We start from the raw sequence: 25,232 nt of genomic DNA, 5'->3' as shown, positions 1-25,232 counted from the left end.
CTTCTATATTATGTATTGCATTGAACTGCTGCTGCTAAGTTAACAAATTTCACAACATATGCTGGTGATAATAAACCTGATTCTGATTCTGAAATCTTTAGGCCTGAATGGGAAAATTTATAATTTACTCTGTTGTGATTTATCTAGTAGCATCTAGCAGCATTTATCATACTTGCATTGAGATGCATTCTACATTGAGTTGGAATTGATAGCTAAGCAGGGAGGAGTGTTGTAAATTTAATATTTCAGTAAAATTGTAAATATATTATTTGACTAAGCACATTTTGTTTACATAATTCATTATGCATTATATATAATTGCAGAAATGATCTATGCCATTATGCCACCATGCCATATTGAGCACCTAATTAAAAAGAAAGGGGAAAAAACTTAAGCAAGCAGCTTTCCTGGCTCCAGTGTTTTTCTTTTAATTATTTTCTGGAATTACAAGCCATAACAGTAAGAATTTCAGAAAACACAGTCATTAAGAATATATAACCCAGATCCCTGAGTGGCATGATGTAGAATTGATGGTCAGTTGTCCTGGTCCAGCTTGTTCTTCCAGTGAGCAAATACTGGAGAGCAGCACTGAGTGAAAACCAGAAGGAAGCACTAACAGGAGGGGCCAGTCCCTAATCCAAGTACAGATTCTAGCACGCCCCACAGAAGCTCTCCCACACTGTCTCGGTGTCTCCTCTCCTGACTGGCTGCAACAGGTGACCTCTGTGGCATCGGCCTACTCCTCGCCACAAGCAAGGCAATTCAGCTTCTCTGCCTTTGATCTTGCCAATGAACCAGTGACTTGCAGCATTCTACAGCACCAATATCCAATAGGGTCTAGCGATCACAATAACAACATCCAAAACAATCACCCACACTGCGCACTGTCCAAAAGTCCATGACGTCCAGGAACAACACATTACGCAGTAACTGCAGCCCCATCACTATCAAGCAGCTTGCTGATGGGATAGTCCTGCAGTACTTTATGTTCTTAGTATCCAGCAGTGACCTGTGATCATAAAAAAGACATACAAGACAAACAAATACACTTCTGATTGGACCTGGAGTGGCCACTGTATCTGAGTGCGCCCCACCATCATACCGGTTTTCCTGAACACTTGACAAACACTATCCCATCCATTCCTTTTACAAAATGAGAATCCCAGTCATTCTGTGGAAAGTTAGAATCACTTACCATCAGAACCTTGTAACTGTTCTCTATCTCTTTACAAATTTGCTCCCCTAAATTTTGCTCACTGTTGGGGTGTCTAGAATATAATCCCATTAACATGGTCATCCTTTTCTTATTTCTTAATTCAACCCATATAGCTTCAGTAGATGTGCCCACCCTGAATAGTGACATGACATTCTCCCTGACTAGTAATGGCTCCACCTTTAACTTCCCCTCTCTCTGGTCTAAAACAACAGAATCCTGCAACATTAAACTGCTGGTCTTCCATTTTATTAATTGCTACAGTGTGTTAATTCCAAGTGCTAATCTACTAAGGAACTTCAGGTTCCTGGGCATCAACATCTTGGAGGATCTATTCTGGGCCCATCACATTAATGTAATTACAAAGAAGGTATACCAATGACTCTACTTCGCTAGGTATTTCAGAAGATCCAGTATATCATCAAAGACTCTTATATTTTTTAAATGTATGTACTGCGGAGAGCATTTTGACTGGTTGTATTACAATCTGGTATGGAACCACCAATGCACAGAATCACAAGAGGCTGCACAGCGCTATAGATTCAGCTGGCTCCATCACAGGCACAACCTTCCTCACTATTGTAGACATCTTCATGAGGTGGTGCCTCAAGAAGGTCGTATCTATCATTAAGGACCCTCACCATCTGGGACACGCGCTTTTCATGTTATTCCTTTGTACAAGAACCTGAAAACCCATTCTCAATGATTTAGAAGCAGCTTCTTTCCTTCTGCCATCAGATTTCTTAGCAATCCATGAGCCCATTAACACTACTTGGTTTCTTACTTTTGCAGTATTTATTTTTGTAATTCATAATAATTTTCTGTTTTTGCACTGTACTGTTATCGCAAAACAACATTTGTTATCCCCATGTCCCTCAGCTGTAGTTAAAACCTGTAGTAAAGATCTTTATCAGGACCCAGGTGCCTCCACCTTTGCTTTGGGTAGTATTCTGAAATAGATGTCATCTAGCCCTGGGGATTTATCCATCTGATTCCATGCAATTTAACCTGTCCTCCTTAACAGTGTTCTGCTCCATTGCTCACCATCTTTGACCAGAAGGCCAACAGAACAAACTACAGAGCAACTCATTGCTAACACCCCAAAGCCTTTCCAACAATTGGGTGTCCCATGCTGACATAATCCAGGATGAAGTATCCCTTGGATTGGCAACCCCTGAACCACCATTCTAAAGATACATCCTTTTCAACACAGAGAGCCTGTAGATGAGGGTCTTTTCATGTGCCTGCTGCTCCTGATGGCAAAGGCCGGGGGTTTAGGAGGTTCAAACCAGTATTTCAGTGCATTTTATAAATGGCAAAGGCTGCTCTCACTCTGCACCTATCGTGGATGGAATGAATTTTGAAGGATTTCCCTTTCCTCCCGAACCCACTATTTCAAAGTGGTAGGGTCTGGAACTCACTGGTTGAAAGGATAAAATAGATTTTAAAAAATGGGTAAAAAGCAGTCAGATTAATGGTCATTTTCTTGAAATGTACAGACAGGGCTAGGAAGCAACAGCTAGCAGACAGGGTCATTTTAAAGAAAAGGAAAATGAGAACTGCAGATGTAAGCATGAAATGTTCTGACCAAGGGCTGCAGGCTTCAACATGTTTCTCTTCTCATGGAAGCAGGAATCAAGAATGTAAATGGTTTTAGGGTCAAAGGATTTGGTGTAAAAATACAGTCTGAATTACACTGAAGTGTTGACCTTGATATTTGGAGTCCTGCAGTGCTTCACTTCACAACAGCAGCATCTTTCAAGCGAATTGACAAGCCGCTTGGGCTGCAAAAATAAAAATTCTTTACATCAAGGAATGCTAACTGCACCATTAAATAATCCATGCCATAAGTCTCACAGATTGTAATTATAAAACAGCTAAACTTGGGACAGCTTTGCCAGATGCCAATTTGTTTCTCCCAACTGAACTGTAATTCAATACACTGTAACTGGAATTCCCATTAAACACTTTAAAAAGATCCATTGATAATTCCCATGGTTTAGACAGTGATTAAGTGAGTCCAAATGCCTAACAGTCTCAGATTTAATCCCAGTAAGATTGAAATGCCAAATCCTAACAAATTGTGTGTTTCACAATAGGTTATTGGAATGAATACCAATGAAAATGGAGTATTGAAGGCACTACAGGTGGAACAGGTCAAATAAATAGGCCTTGTATCTCAAGAAACTGGCAACAGGTTTTGTGCACACTTGCAGCAGTGAAGGGAAATACCTTCATCATGCATAGATAATCCCCCTCCCATTGGCTATGCCATTGCAGAAGAATGTGTATCGAAACCAGGGCAAATTTGGCAGGGTCTTCCACCTGATTCCCCATGGACCACCTACTACCCATTTGTATTATTCCTCCACAACCCAACCTCTTTTATTCTCCCTATATCGTCCTCAATTCCTTCCAGATTCACCCAGTCTTCTACATTCTCTGTGTCATTTACAATAAACAATTAGACACATTCACAGAACATCAGGACTTTTCATTCCATACTGATGGGAATATCTGAAATCAATAAAATCAATCAACTAATTGAGGCTGTGATCCCATTCACAAATTATTTACTAGGAGCCATGGGTTCAATTGTAAGACATCACAAGCCAGGGTTCCAATTTATAAATCAGATACAAAAACCTATTAAATCAAAGTAATTTTGAATCCATTCATTAATTTCATAAAAAAGATTTGGAATCCATTCAAAATGTCCATTCATAAACACCAAGTAGGAACTCTCGATTTATTAATAACTCATCTGGAAACCTTGGATCATTTCATATACTGCCTCGAGCAGCTGGCAACTCATTCATAAATCACCTAATGCAGAAGTGAGAGAAATAGCCTACCCTACCAGTGGTGTGGTCATTTAATCCAACAAAGGTCACATAACCTCAGTACAAAATCAGTGGAAATGTGATTGACATAACTTGCTCTCTGAGAAGGTGCTGGATGAACCAAGTAACAATGGACCAGTTTGATCAACCTTGGAGGATGAGAAGTTCCAGAAACAAGAGGAGTAACAAGAATCAGTGCTTTTACTAACCTCCTGACTCTCACAGTTATTTTACTGATTTTCACCCTGTCACTTGTAAAAATGCTAGGCTCTTCTCTGAGCTCCAGGAGTAGCCTCCTCTACACCGGTGAGACCAGATACAGATAAGGGGACTGCTTCATCAAGCATCTTTGCTCTATCCGCCGTAAAAGGCAGGATCTGCCAGTGGCTACCCATTTAAATTTGACTTCAATTCCATTTGCCATTCACATACTGACATGTTTGTCCATGGCCTCCTCTGCTACAACGACGGCAAACTCAGGTTGGATGAGCAACACATCATATTCCATCTGGGAGCCTCCAACCAGATGGATGAACACCAAATTCTGGTAATTACTCCAGCCTACTCCCTTCTCTTTTTTCCATTTCCCATTCTGGTTATCCTTTTATCTTTTTAGCTCACTTGCCCATCACCCCTCTCTGGTCCCCTCCTCTTTCTTTCATTGTCCACTGTCCTCTCATATCAGATTGCTTCTTCTTTGGCCCCTTACCTCTTCCATCTATCCCCTCCCAACTTCATACCCCCTTCCCCACCCAGTCACCTACCTCCTCACCTTGTTCCTCCTATCACCTGCTTCTCCTCCACCTTCTTATTCTGGTTTCTGCCCCCTTCCTTTCCGGTACCAATGAAGGGTCTTGGCTGGAAAATTAGAGTTTATTACACTCTATTGATGCTATATGACCTGCTGAGTTCCTCCAGCATCTAGTGTGAGATGCTCATGATTTCCAATATCTGCAGAAACTCTTGTATCTAAAATCATGTCTCACTTGGAGAAGTATGGCTTGATTAGAGGAAACAGCGTGGACTGATGGACTGTAAAATATGCTTTGAATTTATTTAGTGTTTTCTACTTAGTCGAGTATGTTGCTGAGGGAAATGCGGAATACGTTAACTTCCAAAATCAGTTCACTGATGTCACGTAGCATGCTTGTCAATAAGTTTGAAGGCCAAGGGATAAAGTGGGCAGCGGCAAAATACAGAAACAGGCCATGTGACACCAAAGCTGACAGATAAAAAGATGTCCGTTGGATTGTAGGAATTGAACAGTGGGGACTGCCAGGGCTCAGTACTGAGACTAGAGCTTGGTTGTACAGGTACAATCTACTGAGGATACAAAATTTGGAGGTGTAGTGGACCGTGACGAGGAAGGAAGCATATTTAATGGACAGGCAAAGAGGAAAACTGAAAATTACAAGTGTTACATTTTGGCAGGAAGAATGAGAAGAGGCAAATTCTGAAAGCTGCACAAGAACAGTGAGATATGGACACATGTTGCACACCAAACTGCAAGTGACAAGGTATGTTGAGTTAGTAGTTAAAGTACATGATGCTGGGCTTTATAAGCATAGATTCCCTGACCCTGCAGCTCCTCCCAGTCTCTCCTTTGTTTACCTGGCTTTCTCCTTGCCTGTTATCCCCTCTCACTTAATCTTTTACTTCTCCCATTGCTACTTGAACATTCATCATCTTTTCCTAAAGACCAAAAGGACTTTGGCCCAGTGAAAGACCAATGTCAAAGGTGAGAGAGCTCTGGCCCAACATGGGACAGCATGAAGGCTGGTGCCCTGTTTCATCCCAAGGTCAGAGCTGAGTTTTGTGAAGGGCTTGTACTGTGAACTTCCTGGACTCCACAGTTTCCTGAGGGTGGGACAGTCTCCAGCTGAAGTCCACACACCCTGCATGCTGTGTGAAGCCAACCAGAAGCCAACCCCCCCCCCCCCCCCCCCATCTCAGAGTGTCCCCTATTCCTTTTGTGGTGTGGGTAACAAACAGCAGTGCTGCAATCCACCACCATGTGGGGGATGTCCAAGGAGCAGAAGCTACTGCTCCACCTCATCACTCACCTTCAGCACAAACGTGTTGTCTCTGTCCGGCATTTCCAGGGGCATGGTGGTCCGCACTTCCACAATCGCAGAGAGCGGGATGCTGACTCGTGACTTTGTTGACTGTCAATAAAACACAACAGGTCATTGTGGGAGAGCAATCAGGCAGGGTTCCGTCAACCACTGTACAACAGCTTCAGAACCCTGTAAGCCAGAAGAGAAGGTAGGGCCGTCTACCTGCTGATGCTTCCCATCCTTGGCACATTCTCACCAACCACAAGGCTTCAATCACATACACAGGGCCAAAGTTCCAATCTCATAGGTCACCAAAAGGATGTTCACAATCCACAGGAGATGGGCATATTCAGAGCAGGTGGAAAGTGAAGGTTTTTAATTATGACTGAGGAGTGTGCATGTGTGAGTTGGAGTGGGAGTGTGTGCGTGTGTGCATATGTACGTGTGTGACTGTATGCGTGTGTGAGTAGGTGGTAATAAGAACAGAGGAGAGAGAAGAAAAACATTGTTGAGCTGAGACACAAAACACTGAAGTTAAAAGAAAATGTTGGAAATACACAGCTGGAAAGGTAGCATCAATGGAGAGAGGACAGAGTGAATGTTTCAGGTTACTAACCTTGTAACTGAACTGGTCAGCTTTGATGAAAAGCTATTGACCTGAAACAATAACTCTGTTCCTTTCTCCACAGACTTTGCCCGACCTGCTGATTGGTTCCACTGTTTTGTAACAACAAGAATCTTGTTTTGCATGGAGTTCAGACGGCATGTTGTAAAAGGAAATCAGACAAATTGGACACAAGTGGATGAACTTCAGGTCCCCAGTGCTCAATTCTGGACCTTACCTCATGGAGGATGTCACATGAACTGTGAATGCACATGAGGCTCACTCAGCAGTGTAGCAGAAAGAGCCTTTAAATGAGTCTGATGGGCCTGGAAGAGAGATGACAGGGATCCATGGTGACTGCCCAGCTGGGTTGGAGAGAGCAGGAGGGGAGGGGTGTGCCACAGAGGTCAGTGCTCTGTTGTCTGTCATGTGCACTGATGATTTGGATGAGAATGTAGGTGACTGCAAAATTTGTGAATGACATCAAAACTATTCGTAAGTGATGAAGGAGGTTACCTAAAGATACAAACACAGACGAAAAAAATCTGCAGATGCTGGAAATCCAAGCAACACACACAAAATGCTGGAGGGACTCAGCAGGCCAGGCAGCATCTTTGGAAAGGAGTACAGTCGACATTTTGGGTGAGACCCTTCGGCAAATCTGGAGAAAAAAAGCTGAGGAGTAGATTTGTTGGGGTCATCTACTGTGTCTGGTGCTCCTGGTATGGCTTCCTGTATATCAGTGAGACCCGGCATAGATTGGGAGGCTGCTCCACCAATCACCTACCAGAGAAAGCAGGATCTCCCAGTGGCCACCCATTTTAATTCCACTTCCCATTCCCATGTCTATTACTGTTGTGATGAGGCCACACTTAAGTTGGACGAACAACACTTTATATTCTGCCTGGGTAGCCTCCAACCTGATGGCATGAACATAGAATTCTTGAACTTCCGGTAATGCCCACCCACCTCTCCTTCACCATTCCCCATCCTCTTTTCCCTCTCTTACCTTATCTCCTCGACCAACAATTGCCTCCCTCCGGATTCTCCTCCCTTCGTTTCTTTCTTCCATGGCCTTCTGTCTGCCTCTATCAGATTCCCCCTTCTCCAGCCCTGTATCTCTTTTACCAATCAACTTCCCAGCTCTTTACTTCATCCTTCCCCCTCCCAGTTTCACCAATCACTTTGTATTTCTCTCTCCACTCCACCCATCTATTAAATCTACTCCTCAGCTTTTTTTCTCCAGTCCTGCCGAAGGGTCTTGGCCCAAAACATCAACTGTACTCTGTTCCATCGATGCTGCCTGACCTGCTGAGTTCCTCCAGCATTTTGTGTGTATTGTCTAAAGATACAATAGAGTCTAGACCAACTGGTCAGTGGGCCAGGGAATGTCAAGTGGAATTTCACTTCAGCAAATACAAAGTGATACATTTTGGGAAGGACCTGCATGATGAATGGCAAGGTCCTGGGCTGTAGAGCAGAGACACCTCACGTAGTTCCTTGAAAATGGTGATAAAGGTAGACAAGGTCATGAAGAAGACATCTGGCAAACTGGCCTTGATTGGATGGACATTCAGTGTAGGAGTTGGGCAATCATGTTACAGCGGCAAAGGATATTGGTGAGACTGCATCTGGAGTAGAGTGTGCAGTTCTGGTTGCATACTAAAGGAAGGATGTGATTAGTATAGAGACAGCTTGAGTTACAAGTATTGGCTTGGAATACTTTCCCTGGAGTGAAATATGGACCCAAAGCCAGGCAAAGGAATGGAGGGTTATGGGCTGAGTGCAGGTCAGTGGGACTAGGTGAGAGTAAGCGTTCGACACGGACTAGAAGGGCCGAGATGGCCTGTGTGGCTGTAATTGTTATATGGTTATATGATTAAATAGGGCTTGCTGAGAACTGACACTTGATCAGCTGAATTGACCATTTCTGTTCTGGATGACTCTGTGGCAACAGAGAAATGTGAAACAAAAATCAGAAGTTGGTTAGGGAAGCAAGCTTATGAAAATTGTTGTAGCCCTTCCATCAATGGGTGGTGTGTGTAGTAACCAGCTTTTCCTTTATGCAAAGGGTTGTTCGACTCCAGTGTCCAATCACAAGATAAGTTTGGGAACAGGAACTGGATTAGAACAGAAATGCAAAGGTCTGAGGGAAATGAGTTGAATCCTTCTTTCTGTCCTTCACTTAGTTACTGTAGTACCTAATGATTGAAAAAGTAACATAGGAGAAACAATAACTCTTGTCCCATCTGAACTAGCCCATTTGCCTGCACTTTACTGTGGGTCTTCTCTTCCTTACTGACAAGTCTAGAGACTTAGTAACATTGTGAAGATCTCTGCCTCCATCTCCTTCAGGTAATACAATACATTCCCAATTCTAACCACCCTCTGGGGGAAGGAATTCTTCCTCAGGTCACCTCTAAACCACTTACCCCCACCCTATACACATGCCTTCTAGTTTTAGACACCTCTGTTTTGTGATTTAGGTAGAATAAGCAGTTTTTCCATCCTAGCCTGCCTCCAGATTGATCAATGAAGTGATCCAAACTCAGTGTGTAGGATAACAAATGCTGGCACAATTGGCGTGTCCACATCTACCTCGTACAGTCGGAAGCCCCAGAAAACAGTATCTCATTCACCCTAGGTGAGAATGAATCAATTAGCCTGTGGTTTTCAAACAGATGGCAAGGATGGGGCAGGAGCACAGGAGGAATCCATTTAACCCATAACCACAACCCCTGCTCACAATCCTCTTTCAGCACTTTAAATGCTCCTGATCAGAGATGCTTTTAAAAATTCTGAAGGATTTAATTTTTTTAAGCTGCTAGTAAGTTCCCATAAGCAACTTCCTGTGTGGTAAGTGAACCAAAATCAGTACTAATGAGAACTTTAGGAAAAGACAGTTATCTTTTCAGTAGGCCATTGGCTTTGATTGTACTCACTGGAAGTGAGGCAATGTGGCATCAACTTCATGGACAGATTACAGAGGAGACAAGTGCAGAAATTACCAGGTCCTGGTAGAGATATTTAAAGCATCCTTAGTGACATAAGAGGTACCAGAGGATTGGAAGATAGCCAATATTGTTCATCTGTTCAAAAAAGGCTCTAAACAGAAACCAGGAAATTATAGGTTGGCTGAGTCTGACATCAATAGACAATAGACAATAGGTGCAGAAGTAGACCATTCAGCCCTTCAAGCCTGCATCACCATTTCGAGATCATGGCTGATCATCTACGATCAATACCCAGTTCCTGCCTTGTCCCCATATCCCTTGATTCCCCATTCCATAAGATCCCTATCTAGCTCCTTCTTGAAAGCATCCAGAGAATTGGCCTCCACTACCTTCCGAGGCAGTGCATTCCAGACCCCCACAACTCTCTGGGAGAAGAAGTTTTTCCTTAACTCTGTCCTAAATGACCTACCCCTTATACTCAAACCATGCCCTCTGGTACTGGACTCTCCCAGCATCTGGAACATATTTCCTGCCTCTATCTTGTCCAATCCCTTAATAATCTTATATGTTTCAATCAGATCCCCTCTCAATCTCCTTAATTCCAGCGTGTACAAGCCCAGTCTCTCTAACCTCTCTGCATAAGACAGTCCAGACATACCAGGAATTAACCCTGTGAATCTACGCTGCACTTCCTCTACAGCCAGGATGTCCTTCCTTAACCCTGGAGACCAAAACTGTACACAATACTCCAGGTGTGGTCTCACCAGGACTCTGTACAAATGCAAGAGGATTTCCTTGCTCTTGTACTCAATTCCCTTTGTAATAAAGGCCAACATACTATTAGCCTTCTTCACTGCTTGCTGCACTTGCTCATTCACCTTCAGTGACTGATGAACAAGGACTCCGAGATCTCTTTGTATTTCTCCCTTACCTAACTCTACACCATTCAGATAATAATCTGCCTTCCTGTTCTTACTCCCAAAGTGGATAACCTCACACTTATTCATATTAAACGTCATCTGCCAAGTATCTGCCCACTCACCCAGCCTATCCAAGTCACCCTGAATTCTCCTAACATCCTCATCACATGTCACACTGCCACCCAGCTTAGTATCATCAGCAAATTTGCTGATGTTATTCTCAATGCCTTCATCTAATGTCTACATCGTTGACATAAATTGTAAACAGCTGTGGTCCCAGTACCGAGCCCTGTGGCACCCCACTAGTCACCACCTGCCATTCCGAGAAACACCCATTCACCGCTACCCTTTGCTTTCTATCTGCCAACCAGTTTTCTATCCATGTCAATGTCTTCCCCCCGATGCCATGAGCTCTGATTATACCCACCACTCTCCTATGTGGGACCTTATCAAATGCCTTCTGAAAATCGAGGTACACTACATCCACTGGATCTCCCCTGTCTAACTTCCTGGTTACATCCTCGAAAAACTCCAACAGATTAGTCAAGCATGATTTACCCTTGGTAAATCCATGCTGGCTCAGTCCAATCATATCACTGCTATCTAGATATGCCACTATTTCATCTTTAATAATGGACTCTAGCATCCTCCCCACCACCGATGTCAGGCTGACAGGTCGATAGTTCTCTGTTTTCTCCCTCCCACCTTTCTTAAAAAGTGTGATAACATTAGCCATTCTCCAATCCTCAGGAACTGATCCTGAATCTAAGGAACACTGGAAAATGATTACCAATGCATCTGCAATTTCCAGGGCCACCTCCTTTAGTACCCTAGGATGCAGACCATCTGGACCTGGGGATTTGTCAGCCTTCAGTCCCATCAGTCTACTTATCATTGTTTCCTTCCTAATGTCAAACTGTTTCATTTCCTCAGTTACCCTATGTCCTTGGCCCATCCATACATCTGGGAGATTGCTTGTGTCTTCCTTAGTGCAGACAGATCTAAAGTACTTATTAAATTCTTCTGCCATTTCTCTGTTTCCCATAACAATTTCACCCAATTCATTCTTCAAGGGCCCAACATTGTTCTTAACTATCTTCTTTCTCTTCACATACCTAAAAAAGCTTTTGCTATCCTCCTTTATATTCCTAGCTAGCTTGTGTTCGTACCTCATTTTTTCTCCCCGTATTGCCTTTTTAGTTAAGTTCTGTTGTTCCTTAAAAACTTCCCAATCATCTGTCCTCCCACTCACCTTAGCACTGTCACACTTCCTTTTTTTTTAAATGCTATGCAATCTCTGACTTCCTTTGTCAACCACCGTGGCCCCTTTCCCCCCTTTGAATCCTTCCTTCTCCGGGGGATGAACTGATTTTACACCTTGTGCATTATTCCCAAGAATACCTGCCATTGCTGTTCCACTATCTTTTCTGCTAGGATATCCGTCTAGTCAACTTTGGCCAGTTCCTCCCTCATGGCTCCATAGTTTCCCCTGTTCAACTGCAACAATGACACCTTCGAGCTGCCCTTATCCTTCTCAAATTGCAGATAAAAACTTATCATATTATGATCACTACCTCCTAATGGCTCCTTTACTTCAAGATCGCTTATCAGATCCTGTTCATTACATAACACTAAATCCAGAATAGCCTTGTCCCTGGTCGGCTCTCGTACAAGATGTTCCAAGAATGCATCCCGTAGGCACTCTACAAACTCCCTATCCTGTGGTCCAGCACCAACCTGATTCTCCCAGTTCACCTGCATGTTGAAATCCCTCATAACTACTGTGACATTACCTTTGTCACATGCCAATGTTGCCTCCCTATTCAACTTGTACCCAATATCCATGCTACTGTTTGGTGGCCTGTAGACAACACCCATTAGGGTCCTTTTGCCCTTACTGTTCCTCAATTCTATCCACACAGACTCTGCTTCTCCTGATCCTATGTCCCCCCTTGCAAAGGACTGAATCTCATTCCTCACCAACAGGGCCACCCCACCCCCTCTGCCCATATTTCTGCCCCTACGATAGCACGTATACCCTTGTACATTCATTTCCCAGGTCTGATCTCCCTGCAGCCATGTCTCCGTTATCCCAACAACATCATAGTTACCCATTTGCACCTGAACTTCAAGCTTATTCGCCTTATTTCTGACACTTCGTGCATTCAGATATAGAATTTTTAGCCCATTTCTCCTCTCTCTGTTTGAATCGCTACCTATTATGCTTAAACCAACTCCCCGAACTCCCATCGGGCTATACGCCCCTAGAATTTTGTTGTCCTTCCTAAATTTACTTATTCCTTCTGCACATTTAACTCCATGTTCCGTCAGACCATCCCTCTGTACATGAGTCCTCCTTATCACTTGTTCCACCTCACATTTCTCTACTACACACTTAATATTCCGGAACCGTGTAGCCCCAACCTGTCCTTTATTCTTCCTCTCGCTATCCTCTCTCACATTCTGGATCCCCGCCCCCTGCAAGTTTAGTTTAAACCCCCCCCCCAAGAAGCACTAGCAAACTTCCCTGCAAGAATGTTAGTACCTCTCCAGTTCAGGTGTAAACCATCCCTTTGGAACAGATCCCACCTTCCCTGGAACAAGGCCCAATTATCTAAAAACCTGAAGCCCTCCCTCCTGCACCATCCTCTCAGCCACGTATTAATCTGTATAATCTTTCTGTTCCTTGCCTCATTCGTACGTGGCACAGGTAGTAATCCTGAGATTGTTACCCTCGAGGTCCTGCTCTTCAGCTTCACACCTAACTCCCTGAACTCCCTACACAGGACCCCCTCACTCAACCTACCCACGTCGTTGGTCCCTACATGGACCACAACATCTGGATTCTTGCCCTCCCTCTCGAGAATAACCTGCACCTGATCTGAGATGTCTCGAACCCCGGCACCAGGGAAGCAACATGCCATCCGAGACTCCTGATCTTCCCCACAAAATCTCCTATCCACCCCACTGACTATAGAAGCCCCTATCACTACCGCTCTCTTCTCTTCCCTCCTCCCCTTCCTAGTCGAGGGTCCAACCTCAATGCCAGAGACAGGACCACTGCAGCTTGTTCCTGGTAGGTCATCCCCACCAACAGTATCCAAAACGTTATACTTATTGTTGATGGGAACAGCCACAGGGGTGCTCTGCTCTCTCTGTCTGCTCCCCCTGCCTCTCTTGACTGTTACCCATTTGCCTACCTCCTGACTTTTCGGTGTGACTACCTCCCGATAACTCTTATCTATTTCTGCCTCTGCCTCCCGAATGATCCGTAGTTCATCCAGCTCCTGCTCCAATTCCCTAACTCGGTCTGATAGGAGCTGCAGCTGGATGCACCTCTTGCAGGTGTGGTCATCAGGGACAATTGTTTCTCACATCAGTTGTGAGAAAGTTATTGGAAGGGATTCAAAGGGAGCAGATATGGAAGAATTTGTACTGATGAAAGATAGTTAGCATGGCTGTGTATCTAACCAGCCTTGTAGTTTTTTGAGGAAGTTAGCAGAAAATGCATGAAGATAAGGCAGTGGACATTGTCTACATGGACTTTAGTAAGGCAATTGACGCACCACATTGGAGGGAGGTCGAGAAGGCTCAGTCACTTGGCTTTCAGAAAGAGGCAGTAAACTGGATTAGACAATGGCTTTGTGGGTGAAGCTGGAGAGTGGCAGTAGAGGGTTGCCTCTCTGGCTGGAGGCTTGTGACTAGTGGTATGCAACAGGGATTGGTACTGGGTCCTTTGATGCATGTCATCTATATCAATGATCTTGGAGTATAGCATTTTACTTCTGGTTACACCATTATAGGAAGTATGTGGAGGTTATGGAGAGGGTACAGAACAAGTTTACCAGTCTGTCGTCTGGATAAGAGTGAACGAGCTATAAGGAGAGGTTAGGCAAACTTGAGATGTTCTCAAACTTTGATCCTGTAACTCATTGACAGAGGGTGTGGCGGAGGCAGAGTCTCTCTTAATGTTGAAGTAACATCCAGATGAGTCCTTGACCCTGTAAGAACCTAAAAATTTACAGCACATTACGGCTGAACATGTAACCTACTCTAGAAACAGCCTCGAATTTCCCAAGCGCATAGCCCTTTATATTTCTAAGCTCCATGTACCTATCTAAGAGGCTCTTAAAAGACTCTATTGTATCTGCTTCCACCACCACTGCCTGAAGTGCATTCCATGTACCCACCACTCTCTGCGTCAAAAACTGATCTCTGACATCCCCTTGGCACCTTTCTCGAAGCACCATAAAACTATGCCCCCTCGTGTTAGCCATTTCAGCCCTGGGAAAACGCCTCTGGCTATCCACACGATCAATGCCTCTCATCATCTTATACACCCCTATCAGGTCACCTCTCATCCTCTGTCACTCCAAGAAGAAAAGGCCAATTATGCTCAACCCATTCTCATAAGGTATGCCCTCCAATCTAGGAAAAATCCTTCTAAATCTCCTCTGCACTCTCTCTGCAGTATTTACATCCTTACTGTAGTGAGGTGACCAGAAGTAAACACATTACTCCAAGTGGGGTCTGACCAAGGGGTTATATAGCTGTAACATTACCTCTCAGCTCTTGAACTTAATCCCAAGGTTGGTGACTGCCAAGACACTACATGCCTTCATAACAACACTGTCAACCATCCAGCAGCTCTGAGTGTCCTATGGACTCAGACCCCAAGATCCCTCAGATCCTCCACACTGCCAAAAGTCATACCATTCATATAACATTCTGTCTTCAAATTAGCCCTTCCAAAATGAACCACTTCACACTTATCTGGGTTGAAGTCCCCCTGCCACTTCCTATCAATGTCCTGCTGCAACCTCTGACAACCTTCCAGACTATCCACAACACCTCTAACCTTTGTGTCACCAGCAAACTTACTAACCCTGCATTCTGCTTCTTCATCCAGGTCATTTATAACAAAGAGGAGGGGTCCCAGAACAGATCCGTGCCAAACACCACTGGTCACTGACCTCCATGCAGAATATGAAATATCTCCAACCAGCCTTTGCCTTCTGTGGGCAAGCCAATTCTGCATCCACAAAGCAAGGTCTTCTTGGATCCCATGTCTCCTTATTTTCTGAAGGAGCCTTGCATGTGGAACCTTATCAAATGCCTTGCTGAAATCCATATACACTACATCCAGTGCTCTACCTTCATCAATGTGTTTTGTTACATCCTCACAGAATTTGGTCAGGCTCATAAGGCACAACCTGCCCTTGACAAAGCCATGCTGACAATCCATAATCAGGTTATATCTCTCCAAATGCCCATAAATCCTGCCTCTCAAGATCTTCTCCAACAACTTGCCCACCACTGAAGACAGACTCACAGGTCTATAATTTCCTTGGTTATGTCTTCTCCCTCTCTTGAACAAGGGAACATTTGCAAACTTCCAATCCTCTGTTACTTCTCCTGTCCCTACTGATGATGCGCACATCATTACAAGAGGCTCAGCAATCTCCTCCCATGCTTCTTACAGTACCCTGAGGTATATCTCATCCAGTTCCAGTGACTAATCTAATTTAATGTTTTACAAAAGCTCCAGCACATCCTCTTTCTTAATGTCTATCTAGCATTTCAGTCCGCTGTAAGTCATCCCCACAATTACAAACATAGAAAACCTACAGCACAATTCAGGCCCTTCGGCCCACAAAGCTGTGCCGAACATGTCCTTACCTTAGAACTACCTAGGCTTACCCATAGACTATTTTTCCAAGCTCCATGTATTTATCCAGGAGTCTCTTAAAAGACCCTATCGTTTCTGTCTCCACCGCCGCCACTGGCAGCCCATTCCACACACTCACCACTCTGCATAAAAAAACTTACCCCTGACATCTCCTTTCTACCTACTTCCAAGCACCCTAGAACTGTGCCTTTTCATGCTAGCCACTTCAGCTCTGGGAAAAAGCCTCTGACTATCCACATGATCAATGCCTCTTATTATTTTGTACACCGTTGTCAGGTCAACCCTCTCATCCTCCGTCACACTAAGGTTAAAAGGCCAAATTCACTCATTCTATTCTCATAAGGCATGCTCCCCAATCCGGGCAACATCCTTGTAAATCTCCTTTGCACCCTTTCTATGGTTTCCACGTCCTTCCTGTAGTGCGGCAACCAGAACTGAGCACAGGACTCCAAATAGGGTCCAAGCAGGGTCCTATACAGCTGCAACATTACCTCTCAGCTCTTAAACTCAGTCCCAGGATTGATGAAGGCCAAAGCGCCGTATGCCTTCTTAACCTCAGAGTCAACCTGTGCAGCAGCTTTGAGTGTCCTTTTGACTCAGTCCCCAAGATCCCTCTGATCCTCCACACTGCCAAACGTCTTACCATTAATGCCATATTCTGCCATCATACTTGATCTACCAAAAGGCCTTTGATCTACCAGAATGCCTTGGCGAGTAGGGTAAAGGAAAACCCCAAGGCATTCTTCAGTTATGTGAAGAACAAGAGGATGACAGGAGTGAAGGTAGGACTGATTAGAGATAAAAGTGGGAAGATGTGCCTGGAGGCTGTGGAAGTGAATGAGGTCCTCAATGAATACTTCTCCGGTATTCACCAATGAGAGGGAACTTGATGACGGTGAGGACAATATGAGTGAGGTTGATGTTCTGGAGCATGTTGATATTAAGGGAGAGGAGGTGTTGGAGTTGTTAAAATACATTAGGACGGATAAGTCCCCGGGGCCTGACGGAATATTCCCCAGGCTGCTCCACGAGGCGAGGGAAAGAAATGCTGAGCCTCTGGCTAGGATCTTCATGTCCTCTTTGTCCACGGGAATGGTACCAGAGGATTGGAGGGAGGCAAATGTCATCCCCTTGTTCAAAAAAGGTAGCAGGGATAGTCCGGGTAATTATAGACCAGTGAGCCTTACGTCTGTGGTGGGAAAGCTGTTGGAAAAGATTCTTAGAGATAGGATCTATGGGTATTTAGAGAATCATGGTCTGATCAGGGACAGTCAGCATGGCTTTGTGAAGGGCAGATCATGTCTAACAAGCCTGACAGAGTTCTTTGAGGAGGTGACCAGGCATATAGATGAGGGTAGTGCAGTGGATGTGATCTACATGGATTTTAGTTAGGCATTTTACAAGGTTCCACATGGTAGGCTTATTCAGAAAGTCAGAAGGCATGGGATCCAGGGAAGTTTGGCCAGGTGGATTCAGAATTGGCTTGCCTGCAGAAGGCAGAGGGGCATGGTGGAGGGAGTACATTCAGATTGGAGGGTTGTGACTAGTGATCTGTTCTGGGACCTCTACATTTCATGATTTTTATTAACGACCTGGATATGGGGGTAGAAGGGTGGGTTGGCAAGTTTTCAGACGACACAAAAGTTGGCGGTGTTGTAGATAGTGTAGAGGATTGTCGAAGATTGCAGAGAAACATTGATAAGATGCAGAAGTGGGCTGAGAAGTGGCAGATGCAGTTCAACCCGGAGAAGTGTGAGGTGGTACACTTTGGAAGGACAAACTCTAAGGCAGAGTACAAAGTAAATGGCAGGAGCAGAGAGATCTGGGGGTACATGTCCACAGATCCCTGAAAGTTGCCTCACAGGTAGGTAGGGTGGTTAAGAAAGCTTATGGGGTGTTAGCTTTCATAAATCAAGGGATAGAGTTTAAGAGACACGATGTATTGATGCAGATCTATAAAACACTGGTTAGGCCACATTTGGAGTACTGTGTCCAGATCTGGTCGCCTCACTATAGGAAGGATGTGGAAGCATTGGAAAGGGTACAGAGGAGATTTACCAGAATGCTGCCTGGTTTAGAGAGTATGGATTATGATCAGAGATTAAGGGAGCTAGAGCTTTACTCTTTGGAGAGGATGAGAGGAGACATGACAGAGGTATACAAGATGTTAAGAGGAATAGATAGAGTGGTAGCCAGTGCCTCTTCCCCAGGGCACCACTGATCAATACAAGAGGACATGGCTTTAAGGTAACGGGAGGGAAGTTCAAGGGGGATATTGAGGAAGGCTTTTCACTCTGAGAGTGGTTGGTGCATGAAATGCACTGCCTGAGCCAGTGGTGGAGGCAGATAAACTAGAGAAGTTTAAGAGACCATTGTGTAGACAGGTGTATGGAAGAATTTAAGGTTGGGGGTTATATGGGAGGCAGTGTTTGAGAGTCAGCACAACGTTGTGGGCCGAAGGGCCTGCAATGTGCTGTACTATTCTATGTTCTATGTATCCTCTGACAGCCCTCCCCACTATCCACAACACCCCCCAACCTTTGTGTCATTAGCAAATTTACTATACCCATCCTTCCACTTCCTACTACAGGTCATTTATAAAAATCACAACGAGTAGGATCCCAGATCAGATCCCTGAGGCGCACCATTGGTCACTGGCCTCCATGCAGAATAAGACCCGTCTACAACCACTCTTTGCCTTCTGTGGGCAAGCCAGTTCTGGATCCACAAAGCAATGTCCCCTTGGATCCCATGCCTCCTTATTTTTTCATGCATGGGGTACCTTATGAAATGCTTTGTTAAAATCCATCTACAGTTCTACCTTCATCAATATGTTTAGTCACATCCTCTAAAAATTCAATCAGGCTTGTAAGGCATGACCTGCCTTTGACAAAGCCATGCTGACTATTCCAAATCATATTATGCCTCCCCAAATGTTCATAAATCCTGCCTCTCAGGATCTTCTCCATCAACTTATCAACCACTGAAGTAAGACTCACTGGTCTATAATTTCCTGGGCTATCCGTACTCCCTTTCTTGTACAAACATATAAGGGAACAAAATCAGCAACCCTCCAATCCTCCGGGACCACTCCCATCCTCACTGATGATGCAAAGATCATCGCCAGAGGCTCAGCAATCTCCTCCCTCACTTCTCACAGTAGCCTGGGGTACATCCTGTCCGGTTCTAGTGACTTATTCAACTTGATGCTTTCCAAAAACTCCAGCACATCCTCTTCCCTAGTATCTACATTCTCAAGCTTTTCAGTCTGCTGTAAGTCATCCCTACAATCGCCAAGATCCTTTTCGATAGTGAATACTGAAGCAAAGTATTCATTAAGTACCTCTGCCATCTCCTCCGGTTCCATACACACCTTTTCACTGTCACACTTGATTGGTCCTATTCTCTCACATCTTATCCTCTTGTTCTTCACTTACCTAGAATGCCTTGGGGTTTTCCTTAATCCTGTCCGCAAAGGCCTTCTGGTTCTCCTGATTCTTAAGCTCCTTCTTGCTAGCCTTATAATTTTCTAGATCTCTATCAATACCTAGTTTTTTGAAGCTTTCATAAGCTCTTCTTTTCATCTTCACAAGATTTACAACAGCCTTTATACACCACTGTTTCTGTACCCTACCATCCTTTCCCTGTCTCATTGGAACACATCTACACAGAACCCCACACAAATATTCCCTGAACATTTGCCACGTTTCTTCTGTATGTTTCCCTGAGAACATCTGTTTCCAATATATGCTTCCAAGTTCCTGCCTGATAGCTTCATATTTCCCCTTAACTCCAATTAAACGATTCTCTAACGTTCTTTCCTATCCCTCTCCAATGCTATGGTAAAGGAGATAGAATTATGATCACTATCTCCAAAATGCTCTCTGACCGAGAGACCTGACACCTGACCAGATTCATTTCCCAATACCAGATCAAGTACAGCCTCTCCTCTTGTTGGCTTATCTACATATTGTGTCAGGAAACCTTCCTGAAAACACCTAATAAACTCCACTCCTTCTAAACCCCTCACTCTAGGGAGATGCCAATCAATATTTGGGAAATTAAGATCTCCCATCACAACAACCCTGTTATTATTACTCCTTTCTAGAATCTGTCTCCCTATCTGCTCTTCGATATCGCTGTTACTACTGGGTGGTTTATAAATAACACCTAGTCAAGTTATTGACCCCTTCCTATTCCTAACTTCCACCCACAGAGACTCCGTAGACAACCCCTTCATGACTTCCTCCTTTTCTGCTGCCGTGACACTATCTCTGATCAACAGTGCCACACTCCCACCTCTTTTTCCTCCCTCCCTGTCCTTTCTGAAACATCTAAAGCCTGGCACTTGAATTAGCCATTCCTGCTCCTGCACCATTTAAGTCTCTGTAATGGCCACAACATCATAGCTCCAAGTGCTGATCCATGCACTAAGTTCATCCACTTTGTTCATAATACTCCTTGCATTAAAATAGACACATCTCAAACCATCAGTCTGAGCGCGTCCCTTCTCTGTCACCTGCCTATCCTCCCTTTAGCACTGTCTCCAAGCTTTCTCTATTTGTGAGCCAACCTCCCGTTCCCTCGTCACTTCAGTTTGGTTCCCAACCCCCAAACTCTCCCCAATAGACTTTGCAAACCTCCCTGCCAGGATTTTGGTCTCTCTCAGATTCAAGTGCAAACGTCCTTTAGGAATAGGTCACACCTGCCCCAGATGTCCCAATGATCCAGAAATCTCAATCCTTGCCCCCTGCTCCAATCCCTCAGCCACACATTTATCCTCCACCTCATTCTATTCCTATACTCACTGTTGTGTGGCACAGGCAGTAATCGCAAGATTACTACCTTTGTGGTCCTGCTTCTCAATTTCCTTCCTAACTCCCTGTAGTCTGCTTTCAGGACCTCCTCCCTTTTCCCACCTCTGTCGTTGGTTCTCCTTCCCACTTCAAGATATCATGGACACGAGCAGAAAGATACCGGACCCTGGCAAGGTCTTTTCCCCCTGATGAATACTGAAGCAAAGTATTCATTAAGTACTCCACTACCTCCTCCGACTCCATTCACACATTTTCACTATCGCACCCAATTGGTCCTATTCTTTCACAGCTTATCCTCTTGCTTTTCACATATTTGTAGAATGCCTTGGGGGTTGGCTGAATCCTGTTCAGCAAAACCTTCTCCTGGCTCTCCTAATTCCATTCTTAAGCTCCTTCCTAGCAACTTCGTAATTTTCTAGAGCTCTAACAGTAAGCTTTTCTTTTCCTCTTAACTAAATTTTCTACATCCTTTGTACATCATGGTTTTTTTACCCCTACCATCCTTTCCCTGCCTCTATGGAACATACTTTAGTAGAACTCCATGCAAATGTTAACAAAGAAAATATAGAAAACCTACAGCACAATACAGGCCCTTTGGCCCACAAAGTAGTGCCGAACATGTCCCATTTCCCTGAACATTTGCCACGTTTCTGTCATGCATTTCCCTGAGAACATCTGCTCCCAATTTATTCTCCCAACTTCCAGCCTAACAGCATCATATTTCCCCCTACCCCTATTAAATGTTTTCTGAATTTGTCTGCACCTATCCCTCTCTAGTGCCATGGTGAAGGAGATAGACGTGGTCACTACCTCCAAAATGCTCTCCCACCAAGAGATCTGACACCTGACCAGGTTCATTTCTCAATACCAGATCAAGGAGAGCCTCTCCTCCAGTTGGCTTATCTACACATTACATCAGGAAGCCTTCCTGAACACACCTCACAAACTCACCCCATCTAAACCCCTTGTGCTAAGGAGATGCCAATCAATATTAGGAATACCACAACCCTACTATCATGGCACCATTACAGAATCTGCTCTTCGATATCCCTTTTACTATTGGGGGTATCTATAAAAAACACCCAATAGTTATTGCCCCTTTCCTGTTTCTAACTCCCACCCAGACTGACTCAGTAGGCCATCCCTCCATGACCTCCTCCTTTTCTGCAGCCGAGACACTATCCCTAATTAGCAATGCCACACCCCCACCTCTTTTGCCTCCATCTCTGTTCTGTTTGAAACATCTAAAGCCAGGAAAAGTTAACAGCAGGCATTCATGCTCCTGAGGCATGCAAGTCTCTGTAGTGGCCACAACATCACAGCTCCATGTATTGATCCACACTCTAAGTTCACCTGCCTTGTTTATGATATTCCTTGTATTAAAATAGACACATCCCAAACCATCTGGCTGAGTGCATCTTTGCTCTATCATCTGCCTATCCTTCCTCACAAACTTTGGACAAGCTATCTCTAATTGCGCTCCAAGCTCCCCATCCTCTGCCTCTTCACTTTGGTTCCCACCTCCCTGCATATCTAGTTTAAACCCTTCCCAATATTATTAGCAAACTTCCCCGCCGGGATATTGGTCCCCCTCAGATCCAAGTGCAACCCATCCTTTTTGTACAGTTCACACCTGCCCCGGAGAAGGTCCCAGTGATTCAAAAATCTGAAACCCTGACCCCTGCTCCAATCCTTCAACTACACATTTATCCTCCACCTCATTCTTTTCCTATACTCACTATTGAGTGGCACAGGCAGCAATCTTGATATGACTTCCTTTGAGGTCCTACTACTCAGCTTCCTTCCTAACTCTCTGTATTCAGCTTTCAGGATCTCCACCCTTTTTCTACCCATGTGGTTGGTACCAGTACATACCACGGCCTCTGGCTGCTCACCCTCCCATTTCAGAATATTGTGGATGCGCTCAGAAACATCACGATCCCTGGCACCTGGGAGGCAAACTACCATCCTTGTTTCTTTTTTGCATCCACAGAATCACCTATCTGTCCCCTGGTCTATAGAGTCCCCTATTACCGCTGTCCTCCTCTTCTGTTCCCTACCCTTCTCAGCCACAGGGCCAGACTCAGGGCCGGAGGCATGGCCACCTTTGCCCCCCCCCCCACCCCCAGCAGCACTCAAAATGGAGTACTTATTGTTAAGGTGGCAGCCATGGGGGTGCTCTCCACTACCTGATGGTCTGTCTTTTATGGCATTGTGGCCCCAGGGTGACTACTACCAGCCTGTAGTTCCTCCTCACCCCCCATCAGTCATACCCACTATTCTAATGTGCCAAGCCCTGTCAGATGCTCCTTTTTTAAACTTTTCTCCCTGACCCGTGTGAAGCTCTCTCTCTCTTCGAACCAATTGATCTGCCGCTAATGCAGAGAGGTTTTTCATAATGGTAAATGGGATTGTTATTGTTGGGTGGATAAAATGGTGGTAAATAGGACTGGTATTGATGGGTGGTTGATGGTTAACACAGATGTGGTGGGCCAAAGGGCCAGCTACTGTGCTGAGTGACGCTGATTTGAATTCCGGTCTATGTATACTAAAGACAGATTCTCAATTTTGATGTACTGCTTGAGGAAAGGTCAGTAATTTGTTTGAATAATTTCAATGTGTGGGATTTCTGAGTACTGCATGATTTCAGTACAGGAAATACATTGCTGAACCAGTCCCTGAGGCAGTGGGTCTTCCATAGTGACAGAAAGGGTGCCAATTGCAAAGTCTGGGGGTGTTCCTTTAAGGTTGCTGCTAACTGGTGACAGGAGAATGGAAAGCATCACATCGAAAGTGCTAGACATAACCAAGCAGTTCCTTCTGTCAAATTCCACTAAGCAATTTAATAATGGTAGTTGAACTAATTGTAACTGTTGGTCTCTCAACATTAGCCGACACGCTGGTGGTAAATCTCTGCCTTGTTGGAGACCTTGGCCTCATTAGAGTGCTTTGGAAACTGCCTTTACTTGCAGTTCCTGCATGTCAGTCTTCTGTGAATCATGCACTGGGATCCCCAGACCACTCTACATCTCAAAGCTCTGCACCCTCTTACCACTTAACCAACTGGAGTTTTTCCACATTGTGCATCTTTATATCATAGTAGAGGGGAAGGTAGACTTGTCATTACAACAATTAACAATACTGCTGAATGGTGGGAAGGCTGTAGGAGCTAGGAGACCTCTTGCTCCACATTAATTTCTCTATTTACAGAATCAGAATTAGGTTTATTTTCACAATAAACTTCAAATATGAACACTCAGAGGCATTCAGCAAGGATAAGTAACAAAACCCATTGTGCTGAAGTCAGGGAGAGAGGTTTCTCCACCTAGCAGGAAGCAAGTGGAATATTCCCAAGTATATCACCTATCATCAGGAAGTTACCAGGGAGACCAATGCTCTGACTGCAGAGCTTTACAAAATATTAATGACTTGGAGAGGCTAGTGTCCAGTCATCAGATTTTCAGACAACACAAAAATGGGTGGGAACACCAGCTGAACGGAGGATGCAACATCTGGGCAGTGGAGAAAATATTGGCAAATGGAGAGTAAAATGTAGGAAAACTTGTATAAGACAACAGAGCCATATTAGAACACAGAGAAGCTGCAGGAGTCAGTAGCAGAGGATCGGGACCAGTAATGGGAAATCCAGAACCAGAGGGGGCACCACCTAACTGAGGTAAAGGAGAACTACTTATCTCATCGGGTTAAGGTCCTATGGACAACTGTAGGGAGGAGTCCTCGAGGATACTTAAGGTTGAGTTTGATTTCTATCAGTAGGGATGTGAAGGTTATGGGAAGTGGAGGGGGAATCATGGATCAGCTTTGATTGCATTGATGGTGAAACAATTGAGGGCTGAATGGACTGTTTGTGATCTTTGTGGCCTCGCAGTTGTTTTCCGGAAACCATCAATTACTACAAGGCCTTCACCACCAGCTCTGGTGTAGATTGCTCACCATGTCTTTGATCCTGACAAGCTGAGACCTCTACCTCCAGCTCTGAAGCAGGGATGGAGGTGGGAAACCTGCGGCCTCAAGTAGATCTGCCTGTGTCTCCTAACACATGCTCTCTCTGCACACAAATTTCTTCACTCTCTGCTCCCTCTGGCACTTGATGAGAAATTACAACAAATCAGCA

General features: G+C 44.6%; 1 protein-coding gene across 2 annotated transcripts in view; it reads right to left on the bottom strand.

Moving 5' to 3' along the window:
- LOC132395817 (SH2B adapter protein 2) overlaps positions 1-25,232 on the bottom strand; it is a 155,111-nt gene that overhangs the window by 94,328 nt on the left and 35,551 nt on the right. For both annotated transcript variants that reach the window (XM_059972902.1, XM_059972900.1), the window contains exon 4: positions 6,120-6,221. In XM_059972902.1, the coding sequence (XP_059828885.1) occupies positions 6,120-6,221 (102 nt within the window). The remainder of the gene's footprint in view (positions 1-6,119; positions 6,222-25,232) is intronic.

Source organism: Hypanus sabinus, chromosome 6, assembly GCF_030144855.1.
Source record: "Hypanus sabinus isolate sHypSab1 chromosome 6, sHypSab1.hap1, whole genome shotgun sequence".
In the NCBI taxonomy this organism is placed as follows: Eukaryota; Metazoa; Chordata; class Chondrichthyes; order Myliobatiformes; family Dasyatidae; genus Hypanus; species Hypanus sabinus.
Note: the sequence above shows the minus strand (reverse complement) of the source record. Positions and strands in the feature narration are given on the sequence as shown.